The 22238-nt window shown below is 45.9% G+C and overlaps 1 protein-coding gene across 13 annotated transcripts in view; it reads right to left on the bottom strand.

The window, feature by feature from the left end:
* The window catches only part of RIMBP2 (RIMS binding protein 2), a 247362-nt gene that overhangs the window by 30891 nt on the left and 194233 nt on the right, over nucleotides 1-22238 (bottom strand). For 8 of the 13 annotated variants that reach the window (XM_060249244.1, XM_060249246.1, XM_060249247.1 and 5 more), the window contains 6 exons: nucleotides 15201-15352; nucleotides 13026-13487; nucleotides 9718-9867; nucleotides 8313-8471; nucleotides 6127-6852; nucleotides 4139-4256 (listed from right to left, as the gene is read on the bottom strand). In XM_060249244.1, coding sequence (XP_060105227.1) covers nucleotides 4139-4256; nucleotides 6127-6852; nucleotides 8313-8471; nucleotides 9718-9867; nucleotides 13026-13487; nucleotides 15201-15352 — 1767 coding nt within the window. The remainder of the gene's footprint in view (nucleotides 1-4138; nucleotides 4257-6126; nucleotides 6853-8312; nucleotides 8472-9717; nucleotides 9868-13025; nucleotides 13488-15200; nucleotides 15353-22238) is intronic. The other 5 variants (XM_060249252.1, XM_060249253.1, XM_060249254.1 and 2 more) reach the window with 1 other exon arrangement.

The raw sequence follows: 22238 nt of genomic DNA, 5'->3' as shown, positions 1-22238 counted from the left end.
TTGGGGCAACCCGGGGTGGTTTTCCTTGGACAGATCAAGTTCTGGGAAGGGGCCAACAAATTTTTAAGAAACAAACAGACAGGGTGAGCTCTTCCAGTGCCCGATGTATAGAACTTCAAAAAGGAATGACACATTTACACAGACAAGACCTGTGGGAAAATCAGACGTCAACTCATTCCTCCCAAAGGGATGCTGATCACATGAAAGGCTACCTATTTTGTAAGATCTGATTTATCAAACAATTTTATGGGAGGCTGAAATGTCATCCCGAAATGACATTTCCCCCTCCATTTAATTGCACGAGATAAGTCTTGGGGACAGGAGAATAATCCACATGGTAAGGCTATGGCTTGTTACATGAAAACCAGAACGTTCTGTGATGTGGAACCTTGCCCGGGGCAGTGCCTTTCACTGGGTGGTTGTGTGACAATTGGACATGTGACAATTGGGAGGAAAACATGGCATTTAATTCATCCATTGATAAAGCTGGATCAGTCGAGGGATGACATAGCCAGGACTCTCAATACAAAGTTTGAGACCCTGGAGAGCCGCTGCCAGTCTGAGAAGACAATACTGACTTTGATGGACCAAAGGTCTGATTCAGTATAAGGCAGCTTCATATGTTCAAGTCAGGAAATGGAGTGTGAGAGACTTGGTCAAGAATGTTACTTTCCTATTTATTCAAGGGCAAAAAAGAGGGTGACTCAGATGCTGTCTCTTGCAGTGCCCATGTTATTCTGCCTTTTTTTCCCCCCTCCGAGATATTTTGAGAATATGTTTCCTGGAAATGCGTCTCAAAACTCTTGCAAAGTTAACTACATATAAGTAAAAACCAAAGGCTTCAATTGCCCCATCTTGAATCGCGTGTTTCCTGGGGCACAGGGAGCTCTTGTGTGTTTGGACATTCTCAGCTTGACTTGGTTTGGAGAAGTGATTTAAAGAAAGAAACGCCTTCGCCAAGCCAGCCAACGGGGCAGTGGGGGCTTCGAGAGCCACACGATATGTGTGAAAGGGCCACATGTGGCTCCCAAGCTGCAGTTAGGGTCATGCACCACTAGGGGGCAAGCTAGACTTGCGTCTTTTTTTAAAGGCAAGAGCTAATAATATGACTTGACTTTACAGGGCTGTTGTGGGGATTACTGCAATAATGTATAAGGTGACCCTAAGGATGACATAGATAATGCCCTTGAAACCTTTGGGCATACACTAAAGCTGGAAGCTGTCTGAAGGAAGCCATTCTTTTAATCCTGCAGAGATGCAGCGGGCAGCCTCCTATGCGGATGGATGCTTTGGACTTACAAACTCGAGCTTTCTCATCCAAAACTGCTTTTGACTTAGTTCAGGGCATCGGTCCAGGTAGCTCAGCACCGTCTACTCTGATTGGCTGGCAGCTGTGTGTGAAGCCTCAGGCAGAGTGGCCTTCCCCACTGCCTGTTCCTGGCAGCTTTGCAGCTACCGCATTTGGGACCTTCTGCACAAAAAGCAAGTGCTCCGTGACTGAACTGCTGCCCTCCTGGCCTCCTCAGAAAGAAATGGACAGAGAGGCGGCCATGCTGGTTTGTTGGTCGTGAACACATCAAAGAGTCTAGCTGCATTTTATGGGCTGCTGTCACCAATAAATCTGGCTGTCTCTCAACAAGACTCTCTTGTCTTGTTAAAGTGGTGATGTGAGAACGACTCCTGCTCGGAATTATTTAGCTTTCTTTCTTTCTTTTATTTATTTTTTAATTACACCTTGTAGCTTCTGTACGGCTTTGTCTCTGATCAGCTGTGTGGCTTCCTGGTATCGACGACAGGGCCTTTTTGGATGGAGATCCGAGTTCATGGTTTTGTTTGCGCTACTATTTTTTTTTTTTTAACAAGACCCTTTCAGTTGGCTTGTGGCTGCAGAAAGGAAAATTAACAACTGGGGCAATGTGTGTATTTTGAAGAAGATATTGGATTTATACCCCGCCCTTCACTCTGAATCTCAGAGTCTGGCTTACAATCTCCTTTACCTTCTTCCCCCACAGCAGACACCTTGTGAGGTAGGTGGGGCCGAGAGAGCTCTTACGGCAGCTGCCCTTTCAAGGACAACTCCTGCGAGAGCTATGGCTGGCCCAAGGCCATTCCAGTAGATGCAAGTGGAGGAGCGGGGAATCAATCCCATTTCTCCCAGATAAGAGTCCGCACACTTAACCACTACACCAAACTGGTTTTTGTTTGATATTCTATATCACCACCTCCAGAACTAGTGACAAAAATAGAAGGGACATGCCATTTGGTGATAAAGAGGAATGGAAAGGTGGATGAGTGAGCGGGTGGGTCAGTGAATGGTGTGGGTGTTGTTCAGTTACAATTCATCACCTTAGGTAGGTTTACCTTTCAAACTTACATTGGTGAAAGTACCCCTCTCCAAGGGTCCTGAAAATTACTAGGCCATGAGCAACAGCCCATACCAAAAGCAGCCTCGAGCAGGTAGCATAAGCTTGCTTAAAGCAGGATTCGCCCACCTTTTGGAGCCTGTGGGCACCGCCTGACGTAGGGCAGGGGGCACAGTCCCAAATTGGCTGCCACAGGAGGTGGAGTCAACCATAAAATGTCAGGGAGTGTCGTTATGCATCAGTCTAATAGCAGCTCTTCAACATTTCTGGCAGAAGTTCTGTTTAATAGGATGCCTTTGAATCTGCACAGCGAGTCAGAAGCCCAGATGGCAAAAGCTCTGCCTAACCCCACCCACTTTTGAAACACTTCCAGCAGGCACCAAGACAGTTGTTGGTGGGCACCGAGTTAAAGACCCGTGGCGTAAAGCCTTCCCATTTGACTATATTTCAGCTCCTGGTCTCTCCCAGAACCATTTTCCCAACTGGCAGGGGCTGTGGCTACCGGAGGAAAGGGGACAAGTCCGCTAGTGTGACTGCGTGGGCAAATGCCCAGTTCTTAAACATCATGGCGTATTTTCAACCAATTAATCATCCATTTTTACATGTTAAGGCTTAGCTATCTAGAATGGGAGATGAGAGAAGATTAGAAGGGCAAACCTTGGCTGGTGGGATAGTGGGCCATTCTGCCCAATGGAACCCTTGGCAGTCTGCAAATAGTTCTTTCATGCTGCAGAAAACTTGAGAATTCTCCTGTACAGGCCAGGGGAGGAGTGACCCTCAGCTCTGCAAACTCTTCTTATGGAAGAAGCAGAGTGGTGTAGGATCAACCCACTCTTCCTCTTGGCCATAAACATCCCTTTCCTTTCACCCTAGCCAGTATAAGAGCCAATTCAAACATTCAGCAAAGACATGCGAATACAGTCTTTGAGAGCTGTACCACTCCAGGATGCAGTTGTGGTATGGAGTTTGCATGTTTTAATATTCATACATATAAATGTGTGTGTGTAAGCCCTGCGGCGCAGAATGGTAAAGCTGCAGTTTTGCAGTCCTAAGCTCTGCTCACGAGCTGAGTTTGATCCCAGCGGAAGCTGGGTTCAGGTAGCTGGCTCCAGGTTGACTCAGCCTTCCATCCTTCTGAGGTTGGTAAAATGAGTACCCAGCTGGCTGGGGGGGGGGGAAGTGTAGGTGACTGGGGAAGGCAATGGCAAACCACCCCATAAAAAAGTCTGCCGTGAAAACGTCGTGATGCGACATCATATGATCCCTGAGACAGAATGCTCACAACACCTGGCCCCGTATTACTGTGAAGTGGTACAGGAAACGGCACAAAAGGGCCATTTTTTGCAAGTGGTGGAACATCTGTGATTCATACGCTGGTCTGAGTTGCTGACCCAGCATAGTGGATGATAAGTAGGGTTGCCAGCTCCAGGTTGGGAAATATCTGGATATTTTGGGGATGGAGCCTGAGAAGGGTAAGGCTTGGGGAGGGGAAGAGCCTCAGTGGGGTACAATGTCACAGAGCCCATCTTCCAAAGCAGCCATTTTCTCCAGGGAACTGATCTCCATTGCCTGGGGATCAATCGTAATCCCAGAAGATCTCCAGCTAAAACCTGGAGGCTAGTAACCTCAAGTCTCCATAAAATCAACCAGAAAATGATTTGGTTCCATCTTATCAACATGAAGCTGAAAGGCTTTCTTCAGTAACCTCCCCCCTGGTCCCTATATGCATCGTTGTGGTTCCAAGCAACAGAAAAGTACCAATCAGGCTAACTAACCAATAGAAGGGACCGTCATCGGTCGAGGCCTTTGGGGTCCCATGCCGCCATGAGAGATCCTTCGGCCTGGGTGCTCCGACCTGTCCAGTCGTCCAGAGGATGATGGATTACCTAAAAGCTGAGCAACCAAACAGACAAAGGAAGAGAGGAGAGAACGACAAGTTGGAAAGTTACACCACTGCACGTGCTTTAGAAAGACAGGGGGCAGGGTGTGTGGAATTAATGGGAAATCATCAATCATTGTCACAAGCGTAAGGTCTAAAGGCAACTAAACTTGGTTTTTAACTGAAAGGTTAGCTGAAAACAGGACAGATGCTGGCTAAACCTGGAAAAGGAAACAAATAATAATAATAATAATAATAATAAACGACGTTGGCTAACCCAATGTGGTACGTAGGTTGCAAATAACAGTCACACATTTGAACGAAAAAAAGAGTTCAGACATTCTTTTGCCTTTGTCGTTGCTACTAAAAGTGCTGCGGATCCCTCAGGCTGCTCCTCGAAGAGGAACCACAGCAGTCCCCAAAGCTGCGAAGAACGGATTTGCCTGCATTGCCTGAACGTATGGATTCCTCTCTAACTAGACTGCGTTGCCGTCTGCAACATGGCCATCCGTCTCCTGCCAGTTCTTCCCTCTACCACTTGGTCTCTGGCCACCTACTGACCTTTTCAAAGTTAAGACTTGCAGAAGTCTTAATTCCTTTAATTCCCCCCCAAGAATGCCACTGCTTGCTCAGTTGGCTCGCTCAGTTTGCTGGAAGTGCCGCTATGTTACGAGGCTCTTCAGGGAAAACTGGCTTTTATGGCAATCAAGAATAAATGAAAAACTTGGCACTAATTTTCCATGGATGCTTTTTTTAAGAGAGAGAAAGAAAGGGAGAGAAGAAAGAATCAAAACGAGGATAAATGGCTGGCCCGGATAATGCAGAAGCAGCAGAAGCTGAATCTACTGTCGTCAAGGAAGATGGAATATTTCGGAGGCTTCAATTCCCTGGAATGGTGCAGATTTGAAAGGCGAATAAGCTAATCTGTTAGGGACCAGGGAGTTTCTGAATGATAAAACACAAAGGGCCATGTAAAACGTAGCTGGCCTTCTTGTGAATTCAATAGGAAACTGCTCTAGTTGCCCCTGGATGGAGAGTCGGGGTGGGGAAGGAAATCACCTGCATGCGGAGATGCAGTTTGCAACTTCAAAGGCAAGAAGAGATGATTTGTTTTAAAAAAAGAGAGAAACAGCAAAGAAGAAGGTAAAGAAGTAGAGGGGGGGGGGAGGTGGACAATAGAAACACAATGAATCTTGTGACTTCAAAACCCTAGGTCACTGTCACGACAGGACAGGAAAGGAGAGAGGACTTTGAGCTTGGTACTTGCCCAGAGATAAGGGCTGAAGAGAAACATAATTCTTCCTTGGAAGTCTGGGAGTGAGGGAAGCAAAAACAATATGACAAGATGGAATTTTAAAAGCAGACAACAAAAAAAGAGGTGAAACAGGGACGGGTCTTTTAAAAATCCCAAGTTACAAATAAATTAGATCCTAATGAGAGCATTCAGAAAACCAGCCCCACAATTTTCCCCACATGCTAGTGTTAGGAAAATGGCAGTTCAGCTAACCCTTAATTAAAATTTAGTTTCAGTTGTCCTTTCATTAAAAAGAAAAGAAAAGCTACTTTTATTATTATGTTTTTGTCTGCAGGGAAAGAATGATTCTCGTAAAGCAAATTAATCCCATTTTGGTATGGCACGAAATTAAAACAAACAGACAACGAAAAGCGGAAGTATTAAGAAGCCTGTGAAGCAATGTAGATTAATTTAATTTAAAAAAAATTAAGTGCGTAAGGAAGAATGAGAAAAGAAAATTAAACGAACAGCAAGCAGGTGCCGAGGATGGGCTTTTACGAAAAGAAATGAACGAAGGATAAAAAGGAAGAAAGAAAAAGAGATTGATTTGGCAAGCAGATGTTAGAAGGAAGGTTTTAACTTCAACACACCGGGGGGTCTTCACGGTCCCTGTAGGAAGACTTTGCAAGTGGAAAGGAAGATGCCCTAAAGTCATTCATTTTTAAGCGGTTCCTCCAGTCTCCCTGATAATCCTCCTCACGAGTCATATTATTTGGTCTATTAGACCTCTGAGGTTCGTATTTCCTCTCATAACCCAACTTGCCCACTTCGCTTCGGGATTCGAGGAAGGAAGGGACGGTGTCTCCAAAGTCTTCTTCGATGCTGCTCTGCCTCGTCAGCGTTCTCCGGCGCGCGAGTAGAGGCCGTGGAGTTTTTCGGCATGAGCAACTCCCGCCATCGGCACAACAGCTGGGCGCGACACCGGCAGAAACTGCCTCGTAAGTGCTTCGGAGGCTAAAGCGGGATTCTTCCTCTTCGCTGCCACAGTCCAGGCCGCTGTCTGGGCTTCTCGTTGAAGACCGGCTGTATTTGTAACCTCTTTCTTCCATGTCTTCCAAAATCCTTTGTTTTGCCGGGTGCCGGAAGTCATACTGCTGCTCTTGATTGTAGGCCCTGGCGGATCTACTCTGTCTAGCTATTGTGCTTCGCATTCTGTGGGACATCCCTAAACCCTGCTTGTGCAACAGTTCGGAATAATCGCCGTCCTCTTCCGCTACTTCGGGGATACTGAAAAGTTTTTTACTGTGATGGATCTGCTGGGCAAAATCGGGCTGTTCCAAATAAGCTGCTTCAGTAGTCCTATTCCTATAGCATTCCTTTAAAGAGCATGCAGTTTCCAAAGAAACAAAAAGAACAGGCGAGAGGGAACGACCAGTGTGTAATCAAATTAAAATATATAAATAAAAAAGAGGAAAGGGGTGGGGGGGGGGAGAGGGAAAAAAATAAAGACAGAATTAGTTTTAGAGCAATGGCGAACAGAAAGCATGCAGCTTTTTACTTAGTGAGGAAGAATGTCATGCTTTGAATGGGAATCTGTGAAAATAAAAGACATGGTTAGGATGTCGCTCAGTGTCGGACGCAGCGCAAGGATGACGCCACAGCAGGCGGACAGGTTAATGCTCAACCAAGAACCAAGCCCACGCTTTGAAAACAAAGTGGGGGGGGGGGAGCCACAGAAGAAGTCTTCTCACCATGCAGCGAACGCTTGACACCTGCCCAATGATGAACCCTCCCCCCCACGCCTATGCCTGCTCCTTTCTGTCTGCGCAACACCAATTAGGAACCTGCCGGTGCCAAATCGCCTCTCCGTTCACTAACAGAAGTTAGATGTCTGCTCAACATCAAGCAGGAACCTGCCAGCATGAAATTGCCTCTCCGTTCACAAACAGAAGTTAGATGAAGAACGAGAAGTCACCAACATGTCGTTATGGCAAGGACAGCTGATCCCGTGTAATTTAGACACCTTTTCTATGGATGGGAAAAGTGAACAGGAAATACCCATGTTTCATTGGGGTGCTGCCATCTGACTGTTTAGGACTGAACTTGTCTAACTGTGATCCCGACTGGGAGGACGTTCTATGAACTAGTTGTCCTAATCATTCTTGCGACATGTAGTTCACAGCAGAACTGCAACCAAAAGCAGACAAATTCAGCACCTTGCAGAGCTCCACACACAAACAGAGACCTTCGTTGGTGGCTCTTTCAGCTCCCTTGTAAGCAACACCTACCTTTTCTATCTTGACATTCAGCTTAGAACTAATGTAACAACGTTTCTGTTTTGTTTTGGGGTTGCTTGCTCATTTTGGGGGGTTTTGTGCTTTGCAGTGCCATAAGAAACTGTTGCATGGTGCACAAAAACTTGGGAGTGCGTGTGTGTGTATGCGGGGGAGGGGGTGGGGTGGACTTTCCTTTAACCAAAAAGTTCCCACCAGCTCTTGACATTTCTGTGACTCTGTTTGATGGTACAAAAAGTTAATCTGTGAGCTAAAAGGCCCGTGATGATTAGAAAAAAATGGGCAGAAATTGTAAAAAAAATTACCAAGAATCCAGAATCCAGAATTTCACTGAATTCCTGGGTTCTTTGGGGAAAGTCTGAGGGGTTTTTTTGTTCCCAATTACATTTTTATCTTTAAAAAAAACCCCACACCAGAATATATAGATTGCTGAAATGTTCATCTCAGTCTCAAAGATGCTACCAGTCTGTGATAGAATTCAACACCCTGGTTCAAAACTATTGAACCCACCCTTCCGCGCCCATCTCACAGTCACTTTTTACCTTTAGCGTGTTATGTGATGTTACGCTAACTCTTCTCCTCCCACCATCCTCCAGTTGCATCTCTGAGTAAAGCTCTTCCTCATCTTCTTCCATGATGTCGGACAGATCGGAACCCCGGCTGCTTTCCGTGTGATACTCCTCCCCGTGGCAAGAGTGGGGCTGTTGTTGGAGAGGGAAGAAAGACAGGAGGGGGGAAAGCACAAAAACGGACTTTTAAAATTTAAGTCAAGGATGACCTCAAAAAGTTCACTGGGGATCAATGAAACCTCCCAGTGGCCTCATTACTACCAGGAGTGAAGGTTAACCAAACCCAGGACACTGTCATGCCTGCCCCTGACCCAGCCCCTGCTAGCTCAGAGCAGTCGCCTTTAACAGCCCTGGACGTAAGTCCCGAAGAAGCAAGCTGGCAGCAGGAGCCACCTGGAACTGATCAGGCCACGCCGGGCCCCAGCTCATCCCCTCCGGAATCACCACCACCTGTTAGCCGGCTCCGTGAAAGGAGACGACAGGAGATACGAAGCAGAAGAAGTGAGGCACGCATGCGGGGGAGAAGAGATCTAAGCCCGGCATACTAATGAGCTAACAAGCCAGCACAGTATATCTGTAATCTTGGCCCTAGGGCAAACTGTGCTGGCAACGAACGATCCTACTGGGACGTGACCACACTCTGCACCCTCTTGCTTGCTGAGAGAACCCGTGTACTCCTGACCCAGCTTGAACCTTGGACTTGAAACTCTGGACTTTGACTCTGCTTTGTGGACTGGCTTAGGTATTTGGACTGTATTGGGCTTTGCTTTCTCTGGCTTCCGACCCTCTGCATTCCTGTGACTACGCTCTCTGTTTCATCCTTCGGCCGGACTGATTTACGGTGTTGAGTAATTGGACTGTTTATGATCACCCCTGCGCTACTCCCCAGCCGGCTGCGAGAGTTCTGGCCAGCTGCCGGGACGTTGGCAGCCGTCGTTCCTTATCTGAGACTCGAGCCGTGACAGACACTCTAGTTCAGGGGTAGCCAAACTGTGGCTTGAGAGCCACATGTGACTCTTCCACATGTATTGTGTGGCTCTCAAAGTCCCCTCCACCCTGTTGGCTGGTTTGGAGAAGGCATTTGTCTCTTTAAATCACTCAGCCGGTGGCTTGGAGAATGTATTTAAAGTTGCTTTCTTTCCACCCCTCCCTCTCTTGCTGTCTTTCAGCTCTCAAACATCTAATGTTCATGCCTAGCGGCTCTCAAACTTCTTATGCTTATTCTACATGGCTCTTATGTTAAGCAAGTTTGGCCACCTCTAGTTCATGAGACAGGCTCTTGATTTTGATTTTGTGTTCAAAAAGCAAGCCAATGTTCTGTGCATGGTGAAACCTTCCCAGGATCCTCTTTGCATACTTAAAATATGGCAGGAGTTACCTGCTTTCCAAGTTCCGAGCCTTTTAAGAAGTCATCGACTGAAGCCCCTCTCCTTTTGACACGTGGCGAATCGTAGCCGTCTTCTTCTTCATCCGAGTTTGCATAATGCACAGCGTTGCTCCTTTCGCTGAAAACGTTCCTCCTCTCCAGCTGGAGAATCGAAAACAGAGCACTGTGAGAGGGATCTCCCTCTATGGGCAGGATGAGCAATTGGACTGGAAGACTTTGGGTTGGATCCAACCAGCTTTTTCTGCTGGTGAAGAGGGGGTTCCCTTTCACCACCAACAAAAAAAAGCTATGCTGGAGATCACGGGGTGTGCATGGATAAAAGTTATGTAGCACGGGGGCTATATTAAGACAAATAGTGATTGTTAAAACATATGGAGCAGAGGTCCATTTGTGGCTATTAGCTACAAGGTATAGATAGAATGCTTTGTTTGGGGCAGTCATCCTCTGTATTCTTGATGCTTGGGGGGGCAATGACGGGAGGGCATCTGGGGTTCTGGCCCCACTGCTGGACTTCCTGATGGACCTTGGGTTTTGGTCACTGTGTGACAAGAGTGTTGGACTCGATGGGCCACTGACCTGATCCAACATGGCTTCTCTGTCTTCTTGGTACAGTGGTAGGGCTTCTGGAGTTCTGTCCCCACTCATGCACCTCCCGACAGCACCTGGGTTTTGGTCAGTATGTTCAAGTTCTGCACAGTCCTCATCAATAATTGGAGTATTTGGAGTACTGTGTACAATTCTGGTCACAGCACCTCAAAAAAGATATTATAGCATTGGAAAAAATGCAGAAAAAAGGCAACTAGAATGATTAAAGGGTTGGAACACTTTCTCTATGAAGAAAGGTTAAAACACTTGGGGCTCTTTAGCTTGGAGAAACGTCAACTGCGGGGTGACATGATAGAGGTTTACAAGCTATTGCATGGGACAGAGAAGGTAGAGAAAGAAGTCCTTTTCTCCCTTTCTCACAATACAAGAACTTGTGAACAGTCAATTAAATTGCTGAGCAGTCAGGGGTTAGAACTGATAAAACGAAGTACTTCTTCACCCAAAGGGTAATCAACATGTGGAATTCACTGCTACAGGAGGTAGTGGTGGCTACAAGCATAGACAGCTTCAAGAGGGGATTGGATAAGCATATGGAACAGAGGTCCATCAGTGACTATTAGCCACAGCGTATTGCTGGAACTCTCTGTCTGGGGCAAGTGATGCTCTGTATTCTTGGTGTTTGGAGGGCACAATGGGAGGGCTTCTAGCCCCACTGATGGACCTCCTGATGGCACTTGATTTTTTTGGCCACTGTGTGACACAGAGTGTTGGACTGGATAGTCCATTGGCCTGATCCAACGTGGCTTCTCTTGTGTTCTTATGTTCTCTTATCACTCCTTCATATATGAATATAGTAGTTTTATGGCATGATTATAAACAGGTACAGCAAACAAGGCTTCTCTTGCTGAAACTGAGGCACAGGGCCTCCGTTCCCTCAGATATAGATTCAGATCCATTCATTAAACCTTTTAAAATGCAAAGAGCCAAAATCTGCCAATTGTAAACCCCCCACTGCCCCCTAGTAACATCCCAAGCATTCACTGTGAGAAAGAAACAAAAGTACATTCTCAGAGTCAGATAACACTGCGTGACCTTGGTACCACTGTGCACAGATTCTCAGGGCAGAAGAGATTACTTGGTAAGGTAAAGACATAACAGACAGGCAGTTGTAAGCAGAATAATAACAAGGCAAAGCATGGACCCGTTATGTGTCTACCAACCATGGCAAGAGACACTCTTGACAACTATGAGACACAGTGTTGGACTGGATAGGTCATTGGCCTGATCCAACGTGGCTTCTCTTACCCTCTTACGTCTGGGGCAGTGATGCTCTGTATTCTTGATGTGTGGAGGGCAGCAGTGGGAGAACTTCTGGAGTTCTGGCCCTACTGGTGGACCTCCTGACAGCACCTGGGTTTTGACCACTATGAGACACAGAGTGGTGGAATGAATGGACCATTGGCTTGATCCAACATGGCTTCTCTTGCACTCTTATGTCTGGGGCAGTGATGCTTTGTCTTCTTGGTGCTTGGGGGGCCAAGAGTGGGAGGGCTTCTGGAGTTCTGTCCCCACTCATGCACCTCCTGACAGGCCACTATGAGACACAGAGTGTTGGACTGGATGAGCCATTGGCCTGATCCAATATGGCTTCTCTTATTTTTCCCTGCACGGGGAACAGGAACGGATAATTCAGGGTTGACGATAACTACCTTATTTGCTACCCAATCAAGAACAACTACCTGATTTGCTAATAACAAATTAAGCTGTATAACAGAAGCTGCTTTAAAATAACAAGGGAAGCAGAAAAACTTTAAAAGGACAGCATGCTTTAGTGACCTCTGCGGAGCCCACTGAAGCTGCCACTCTGCTAAGAAGGCACTGCAGGACACCGTCAACATCCGGTTCAGATGACCCACGAGGGATAATTTTAATTTAATTTTTAGATTTACACCCCGCCCTATCTCGCAAGCGGGCTCACGGTGGCTCACGAAAATAAAACAACAGAATAAAAAACAGTACCTAAAAACAAACATTACAAAACAGGAGCAGCACAGGAAGCAGTCTTACAGACATAGGCAGTAAACAGCATGCGGCTGATGGCTAGTAGCATAACAGAACGGCATGATGGTGAAATGCTGGGGGGAGTGATGATGAAGAAGGAGAATTGCAGATTTATACCCCGCCCTTCTCTCTGAATTAGAGATTCAGAGTAGCTTACAATCTCCTATATCTTCTTTCCGCACACAAACACCCTGTGAGGTGGGTGGAGCTGAGAGGGCTCTCACAGCAGCTGCCCTTTCAAAGACAACCTCTGCCAGAGCTATGGCTGACCCAAGGCCATTCCAGCAGGTGCAAGTGGAGGAGAAGTGGGGAATCAAACCCAGTTCAGAAGAAGACTGCAGATTTATACCCCGCCTTTCTCTCTGAATCAGAGACTCAGAGCGGCTTACAATCTCCTATATCGTCTCCCTGCACACAAACACCCTATGAGGTGGGTGGAGCTGAGAGGGCTCTCACAGCAGCTGCCCTTTCAAAGACAACCTCTGCCAGAGCTATGGCTAACCCAAGGCCATTCCAGCAGCTGCAAGTGGAGGAGCGGGGAATCAAACCCGGTTCTCCCAGATAAGAGTCCGCACACTTAACCACTACACCAAACTGGCTTTCTGACTGGGGGAAATGCTGGGGGGAGTGATAAATGTGCATTAGATCTATTTTGCTGCCCACCTGCAAGAAGCAGCAGCAACTCTACTCACCCTGTTGCTCTCTGCAACCCGCTGAGCAGCTTCCCTGGCCATAGCCTTTGCGACGGTGTTGGGGATGGGCGTGCCTTGCGGCTGGGGGAGGATCCGATTCGGAGAAGGAGACCTCCTCCCGTGGAGCGGGCTGTGGAAGTTGGGAGGCTCCAGCATGTGCCCGTGGATGGGAGAGGCCACTCGGGTCTGCTCCCACGACTCCTCCCTTTTCGCGTGCGGACATAGATGCTCGTCTTTGGTATCTGGGATGCCGGCACTTGATAATGGCTTAGATTTGGGAGCTGGCCGAGGGTGAGGGGTCGGAGGCACCAGGAGGTCGGGCGGAATGGCAGCGGTCAATGAGTCCACAGATTCTCCTTGGACAGAAAGTGTCCGAACAAAAACTTCCTTGGCTTCCAGGTTCCGGAGTCTTGTTAGCTCCACGACGTTGTTCTCGGCCACGGGAAATATTACTTCTGCCACCTAAACACACAAGTGCGCGCAGGAAGCATTTACAAAGACAGCCAAGTTCTTAAGATGCACAACATGGAGATTTAGAACATTGCAGAAGGGAATGGAAGGAGGGGTCTCAGAGTGGCTCAGAAGACCGACGACCCCAATAGATGATAAACACAGGCTTGTCATCGCCTTCTAATAAGAGGCATTCGCTAGTCCTCCCCCCCTCAAAAAAAACCGCCACCTTATTTCTCTGCCCTTGAAGATTTCAGGAATGGGAGAAAAATCACTGGGGGAATAGCATTGACAGTAACTCTCTAAGAACTCCCCACAGTCTCTATGGACTCCGGGGGAAAACAAGAAGGATATTATGTTGATGGTGAAACTCTAGGAACTTTCCCCAGACTCTTTACCATAGAAATTAGAGAAAATCCCTAGAGTGTCATCCAAAAGTGATGTCATATGCTCTGGAAACTCCACCGCCCCCATCCACTGAACCCGCCCCCCCCCCCCCAAAAAAAAGCCTCCCTGGTGCAGGGAGACCCATGGGATTCTTGGCAATGCTAGAGGAGCATAACCAGGGCTTTTGTTGTAGCAGGAACTTCTTTGCATATTAGGCCACACACACTTATATAGCCAATCTTCCTGGAGCTTACAGTAGGCCCTGTACGAAGAGCCCTGTAAGCTCTTGGAGGATTGGCTACATCAGGGGGTGTGGCCTCAGTTCCGTATAAAACCCTCTGGAGGCTCCCAGGCATTCAAAATCTTGGGGGGGCCCTCACAAATTATCTCAGAGTTGGAGCGCCCCCCCCTGCTGCAGCCTGCAGGCACTTTCCCAAAAGCCCCTTTGACAAAACTACATGGGAGAGGCAGAGAGAAGCAAATTTGGTGACAACACCAGCAGCGACCGCACCAGGCAAATTGGGGAAAGAGCATCCCAGTTGCCGGCTGCTCATGCAGGCTGGGAGGACTGCAAGTAGGGGGAAAACTGGGGGTGGCGGGAAGCCAGCCCGGGGTCCCTAAAGGCTTGGGGGCCCCTAGGCCAGTGCCTAATTAGCCAAATTGTTAATCCGGCCTTGTGTGGCCTAATATGCAAAGGAGCTTCTGCTACAAAAAAAAAAAGAGTCCTGTATACAACCAAGAATACCTTTGGGTTTAAAGGCATACACAGGAAGTAACACATGTACTCATGGAATGATAACAGCACAGCATTGTTGGAATTGATCCCTGGAAGAAAGATTCAATCTGAAATGGATACAAAGGACCGGTAATCTGTTGGATAGAAACAATTAATTTTGTAAGCCATCTACTGTGTTATTTAGGATACAGGCAATCATCTTTAAAAGCCATCTATTGGGCTATTTGTATGGACCTTTAATGCACTGTTGGATACTGTTCGTAGTAGTATTTGAGAAGGAATATGTTTCTGTGACTGGGTGTAGAGATTGATTGCATATTGTATCATGGATGGGAAAATGCAATGATTTTTTGTAAAATTGTACTATTTGTAATTCATAAACACATTTTATATTTGAGTGTCACAGGGAGGTTTGTTGGGTATTTGACTAGTTCTTAAATACATCCCAAGACTTAGCATAATGATCAGAAAACCTACTGAGAACTCAGAATTTGGATACGTCCCTGATTGCATAGCAGAATGACGTGAGGTTGTCAACCACAAAGGTAGATATATTGACCCCACCCCACCCACCCCAGCAACTACAATAAAGTGCTACCTACCCTTTGACCTTTTGCATAAACACCATAACCAGTAACGTTGGCTCCATTGGAGGTCCCTGTTGCTGTAAGCGTCGGTGGCTTCCAAGTAACCAATATAGTTCCTTGTGTCGGCCCAGCCTGAACTCTAACATCTTGAGGGGGAGCTGGAGGACCTAGAATGAGAAACAAACTTCAGTTAAAGAGTTTGTGCCTTCCATAGGCCCTGTGAAAGGAACCCCCGCCAGTAGGATTAAGATACCAACAGAAACAAGGGTCTTTTCTGCAGTAGCCCCAAGAACGTAGGACAAGCCTTGGATATATGAACATATGAAGCTGCCTTATACGGAATCAGACCCTTGGTCCATCAAAGTCAGTATTGTCTACTCAGACTGGTAGCAGGGTCTCAAGCTGAGGTTTTTCACAACTATTTGCTTGGACCCTTTTTAGTTGGAGATGCCGGGGATTGAACCTGGGACCTTCTGCTTACCAAGCAGATGCTCTACCACTGAGCCACCCTCCCTCCCTCCAGAGGAGTCATCCCTTCTGCTGGTAGTAAAAAGTGTTGTCAAGTTGCAGATGACTTATGGTGACCCTTCATGGGGTTTTCAAAGCAAGTGATGAATAGATGTGCTTTGCCTTGACTGCCGCTGCATAGCAATCCTGGATTTCCTCAGTAGTCTCCCATCTAATTACTAACAAAGGCTCAACCTGCTTAGACAACTCATGTGGTGTTGTGGTTAATAGAGCTGAACTAATATCTGAGAGGAAAAGGAAAGGTCCCCTGTGCAAGCACCAGTCGTTTCTGACTCTGGGGTGACGTTGTTTTTACAACGTTTTCATGGCAGACTTCTTACGAAGTGGTTTGCCATTGCCTTCTCCAGTCATTTACACTTTCCCCTCAGCAAGCTGGGTACTCATTTTACCAACTTTGGAAGGATGGAAGGCTGAGTCAACCTCGAGCCAGCTACCTGAACCAGCTTCTGCTGGAATCGAACTCAGGTCGTGAGCAGAGGGCTCCGACTGCAGTACTGCAGCTTTACCACTCTGCGCCACGGGGAGACTCATGGTCAAATTCCCATTTATAATAATAATAATAATAATAATAATAATAATAATAATAATAATAATAATAATAATAATAATAATAATAATAATAATAAATTTTATTTATATCCCGCCCTCCCCGCCGAAGCAGGCTCAGGGCGGCTAATAGGACATGGTATATACCATGATTATTATACAAAGCAATAAATACATTTAAAAACAGTTACATAAAATTTTTAAAACTACAATAAGTTAAGGTGCTACATTCAGTAAAGTAAGGAAGCTCACTGGGTGACCTTGGATGAATCATTCACTCTCAGCCTCACCTACCTCACAGGGTTGTTGTGAGGAGAAAGTGCAGGAGAGGAGAATGTAGACCGCTTTGGGCCCCCATTTGGGAAAAAGATGGGGTACAAATGAATTAAATAAACTAAACCAGCTTCAGATATCTGACAAGATCAGGTTAGCCACTCCTTAATATTTCTTTTGAGATACTTACTTTCTTAAGCTTTATGGCCACTCTTCTTATGAATCATTATTTTATCATTCAGAGCTATACTGATTTACTTTTACATAAAATAAAATAAAATGCTCAAATGCTTTTGCAACATCTGTCTTTTTAGGGGAGATATCTTGGGGGATTAAACTGTGATTTCCACTTTTTGCTGTCTTGAGAATAATTAGAGCAGAATCAAAATTTAAACCAAATCAAAATCGATTGCTTGTTCTCAGCATTCCCTCTAAGCTGAGTTAGCGTGAGCTAGCTCACAGATTTTTAGCCCCCAGGTCACACATTTTTATCTGAGCTCAGGAAGGATGACCCCAGAGCACACTAATTTATGCAGTAGCTCACAACTTTAATACCAGTAGCTCACAAAGTAGAATTTTTGCTCACAAGGCTCTGCAGCTTAGAGGGAACATTGCTTGTCCTAAAGTCTTGGGGTTGGCGCAGGGAAGGTTCTGCTGATTTCTGCTGGCATCTGGATGGCAATAGAAGAAGAGATTGGATTTATACCCTTCACTACCTGAAGAAGTCTCAAAGCAGCTTACAATCTCCTTTCCCTTCCCCTCCACACAGCAGACACCCTGTGAGGTAGGTGGGGTTGAGAGAGCTCTGATAGAAACTGCTCTTGAGCAGAGCCACTCTGCGAGAACTTGTGGCTGACATAAGGTCACATCAGCAGGTATATGTGGCGAAGTGGGGAATCAAACCCAGTATTCCCAGATAAGAGTCAGCGCACTTAACCACTACACCAAACTGGCTCTTTGAGGAGTCTCACTAGTCACTGTTATTGGCAGTGGATTCTGTTCATTGGCACATTCCAAGTTTGATACCAACATGTGATTCCCTTTGTTGACATTTGCATTTTAGAACCCATCAAACTGACATCAGAACTTGGCTATTATATCTGAGAGCTTATTTGCTGATTAATTACATTACTATAAAATCAATGCAATTTGGGGTTGCCAACTCTGAGCTGGTAAATTCCTGGAGACTTGGAGATGGAGCTTGGGGGGGTGGGGTTTGGGAGGGACCTCAGGAGAGCACAATGCCATAGAGTCTACCCTCCAGAGCAGCTGTTTTCTCCTGAGGAACTGATATTTGGAGGCTGGTGATCAGTTGTAATTCTGGGAGACCTCCAGGCCTTGCCTTGAGGTTGGCAACCCTTGTGCAATATTATGCAGAGTTACTCCAGTATAAGACGGTTGAAATCAATGGGCTTATACTGAAGCAGCTCTGTATAGGAGTCTACATAATGTGTAACAGAAGACGAAGAAGATGATGAAGACGACACTGGATTTACATCCTGCCCTCCACTCTGAATCTCAGAGCGGCTCACAATCTCCTTTACCTTCCTCCCCTGAAACAGACACCCTGTGAGGTGGGTGGGGCTGAGAGAGCTCTTACAGCAGCTGCCCTTTCAAGGACAAGCTCTGCGAGAGCTATGGCTGACCCAAGGCCATTCCAGCAGTTGCAAGGGAAGGAGTGGGGAATCAAACCCGGTTCTCCCAAGTAAGAGTCCGCGCACTTAACCAGTACACCAAACTGGCTCTCTAATAAACATGATCGCATCTCTGCTATAGATCACATCCCGTCCAGTTTCTGATAGCTACAGCTTGAGTTCAGCGATGCACAAACAGAAACAGAAAGAAACCTAGCACAGTTCTGCTGAACCAGGACTTTGCACAATTCCTAGCGTTTTCCACCCTACATCCTGTAGTGCCCAGAAATTGCTTGCTCAGGGTTTTGGGGTTTTTTTTGTTTTTTGTGCAAGCAGAAAAGCTACTGGGGATGCACAATGGAACAAAGTTAGAGTCATGAAGTTTTATTCAGGGTGTGAGCTTTTGTGTGCAGGCACGCTTCCTCAGACAATCTGGAATGAAATTTACCAGTCCATATAAAGCAGAGGCAGAACAGCAAATTAGCATACAAGGGGGGGGGAATCCTAGCAGAAGCTCCTTTGCATATTAGGCCACCCCCCCCAATGTAGCCAATCCTCCAAGAACTTACAAAAAAGAGCCTTGTAAGCTCTTGGAGGATTGGCTGCATCAGGGGGGTGCGGCCTAATATGCAAAGGAGCTCCTGCTAGAATTCCACCCCTGAGCATACAATGTAATGAAATGTTTTAACAGATGCAAACAGGGACAACAAGCTAAGTTTACAAAGTCATTATTGTTTAGATTTAACTCCAAGGAAAAGCAATGAAGCAAATAAAGATGTTAGAACTGGCGATAGTTGTATAAGTGTATCCTTCTTAATTATGTAGTGTTAAGAGCAAAATGTTTAATTTAGTGCAAGGGGCTGATCTGAAGGTGGTTCCATATTTCCGCTTACACAAGGGATTCTAGCATAGGTAAAAATCTTCTTGGGAATCCAAGCTGAAGTCTGGGTGTCAAATCTTGATGTTTTATTTATTTACGTCACCTATCATCCACCTTTCTCACTTGGACTCAAGGTGGATTAGGATGCGATATTCAAGAAACAACACAATAGGATTGAAGTCGTAGAACCAACCAGAAATCTAAAAATGGAACTGAAGCAAAGCATAAAAGTCTTGACACATTAAATGATTCTCATTTCAGCAAGCTAAACACAGTGGGACAGACCACAGTCCCTAATAATCTGTTCAAGTAATTTTGCAAAGTCTTTCGTCACAGGACTACCCTCAGTGTAGAAAAAACCCAGCAGGAACTCATTTACATTTCAGACCACACCACTGTGACTTCACCATTGTTTCTCAGGATGTTATTTGCAGGATTTTATTTGCATATTAGGCCACACACCCCTGAGGTCAAGCCAGCCAGAACTGCATTTCTGTGCATTCCGGCTCCAAAAAAAGCCCTGGTTACCCTACTGGCTAGAGAGCCCCATGGCACAGAGTGGTAAAGCTGCAGTCCTGCAGTCAAACTCTCTGCTCATGACATTGATCCCGGCGGAAGCTGGGTTCAGGTAGTTGGCTCGAGGTTGACTCAGCCTTCCATCCTCCCGAGGTCGGTAAAATGAGTACCCAGCTTGCTGGGGGGAAAGTGTAGATGACTAGGGGAAGGCAAGGGCAAACCACCCCGTAAAAAGTCTGCCCTGAAAATGTTGTGATATGTCACCCCAGAGTCGGAAACGACTGGCGCTTGCACAGGGGACTACCTTTGCCTTTTTACCCTACTACCTGCACAGAAAAGCCCTCTAGGAGAATTCAGTTTTGCATCATTTGCAGAAAGCCTGGAGAAGGGGAGCTTTCCTGACCTCCTCAGGAAGGCTATTCCACAAGGTGGGGGGCTGCAATGGAAAAGGCACAAGTATGGGAAGTTGTTGATTGTGCCAACTGGTATGTTGGCACCTGCAGAAGACCCTTCTTTGATGAGTGAAGCTGTTGTAGGGGCCAAGGCCATGATGGGCTTTGTATGTGAGCCAACGCCTTAAACTGAGACTAGTAACTGATGGGCAGCCAGTGGAGGGATTGTAGAATGGGAGCAATATTACAGAATGCCAAATGTTTGCATAGCAAGGGAAGACGGTGGAAAGGAAACAAATTGCAGTTCTGGATCAGATGCCTGCTGATAGCAGAGTGGTTTATTTATTTGATTTCTTTTTTTAGTTGCTGCTCAATTATACAACATGAAAACCGATAAGGTAAAAACCAACATAAAAACAAATAACACATATAAATTAGCAGAATGTTTTAATTAAAATATTAAATCCTTAACATGTATGACCATCACCATACTGCTAATAAAAAGCAGCCCAAACATTGGAGGTTACCTGCCAAAAGCCAACCTAAACAATTTCACCTTGCACGCCCTGTAAAAACAGAGGAAGTCTGGCAAGGCATGGGTGACACCTGAGAGTACATTCCACAGGGCAGGGGCCACAACTGAGAAGGCCCTTCCCCTGGTGACAGTCAGGGCTTTTTTCTTTTTTTGTAGCAGGAACTCCTTTGTATATTAGGTTACACCCCCCTGATGTAACCAATCCTCCAAGAGCTTACAGGGCTCTTCGTACAGGGCCTACTGTAAGCTCATGGAGGATTGGTTAGATCAGAGGGGTGTAGCCTAATATGCAAAGGAGTTCCTTCTGCAGAAAAAAAAGCCCTGTTTAAACAGAACCGGTTATATTACAAATTAAAAGCCTGCTTCCCCCTCTCACAAAGCAAATTCTATTGATACTGGCAACAGCCATGGTTGATTGGTTCTGGTAAGTTCTGCTTATTGATCTGATTGAAGCTTTGTGATTCTGTTAAGGTTTTTAATGACACCTGTAAGCTCTCTTAAATAGCTTGGAAAGGCAGGGCAGCAATATACCCAATAGGTCAAGGAAAAGAAACATACAAGGATGTCAGACGGCTCTGATGACAGCAAATTCCTGTCATTCCTTTTTTTTTTCCCCAGTCCCCAGCAGGTTGATGTGGAAGGAAAGAGCAAAGTGCCAAGAAGTCATTCGAGGATGTAAGAACCCGCTGTAGAGGGCCACCAGCCAAACCTGGCAAATTGCTCTCTGGAACATTTGAGCACACACTTCCGCATGCCAAAATTTCAAAGCAACTCCTGCAGGAACAATTAGAAACGGAGGAGAGAAAAGCTGGGGAACTTGCCAAACTCCCTGAAACTCAGAATTTCCTTCAGATAATGTGAGAAAAAAACCCCTCCGCACTGCGATTGAAAAGGCCCACAGTAAATAAGCAGTGACACTATGGCACGGAGGTAGCAGTTCAGCCCATTTGCAAATTTCTGCTGCAAAGACTCAAGGAGATGAGAAGAAAACCAAGTGTCTTGTTCCGTCCATAAATGCAAACCGAAAGCTTGCAAAGCCTCAATTTGTCTTGGGGTCATAAAGGGAAGGCAAAAGGTGTTTAGCCCTTCAACCTCTATTTGTTTGGGCCACTTGAACCTGGGATCTCTGCTTTTGTTATTAAGGAGAAAATATGGATCCTTTAAAAATATGCTTTCCAACTGTTTAAAGTACTAATGTTTAAAGTACCTGAGTACTAATAACAAAGCAAGAAACCAAATGGAGGACATTATAAGACATTATAAGAATCAGCATTCTGAAAATCAGGGTCAACGCATAGTGATTGCTATATTTGAGTCATTTTCAGTTTAGGAAATCAATAAATAAGCTTGATCCAGCTTGGGTTTACTCATTACACAGTTTTCAAGGTATTTTGCCCAACTTGCCAACCGTCTCTGATTGTGGCCCAATGGCAGGTTCACAGTCTTCAAAAAGAACCCATCTTTATAGTCTTGTTTGTTCTAAATTAGCATTTGAGTACAATACCGTTTGGCTCGAATTCCCTGGAAATTTAGATCTGTAACTCAGTTTCCAAAGGGTTTGACTATCAGCCAGTGGTTTTATTGGCCCAATTAATATGCTCTCAAGAAACTAGTCCTGGGGCCAATGAAACATCAATTTTGTCCGGCTCCTCTCCTCTGACATGCCACATTCAGTCCTGCCTTGACCCTGATCTATCAAATTCAATCTATTGCCAGCCTATCAGGTTCTGCCCTTTGTCTTCCTGCTCT

This window comes from Heteronotia binoei, chromosome 11 (genome assembly GCF_032191835.1).
Source record: "Heteronotia binoei isolate CCM8104 ecotype False Entrance Well chromosome 11, APGP_CSIRO_Hbin_v1, whole genome shotgun sequence".
Classification (NCBI taxonomy): domain Eukaryota; kingdom Metazoa; phylum Chordata; class Lepidosauria; order Squamata; family Gekkonidae; genus Heteronotia; species Heteronotia binoei.
Note: the sequence above shows the minus strand (reverse complement) of the source record. Positions and strands in the feature narration are given on the sequence as shown.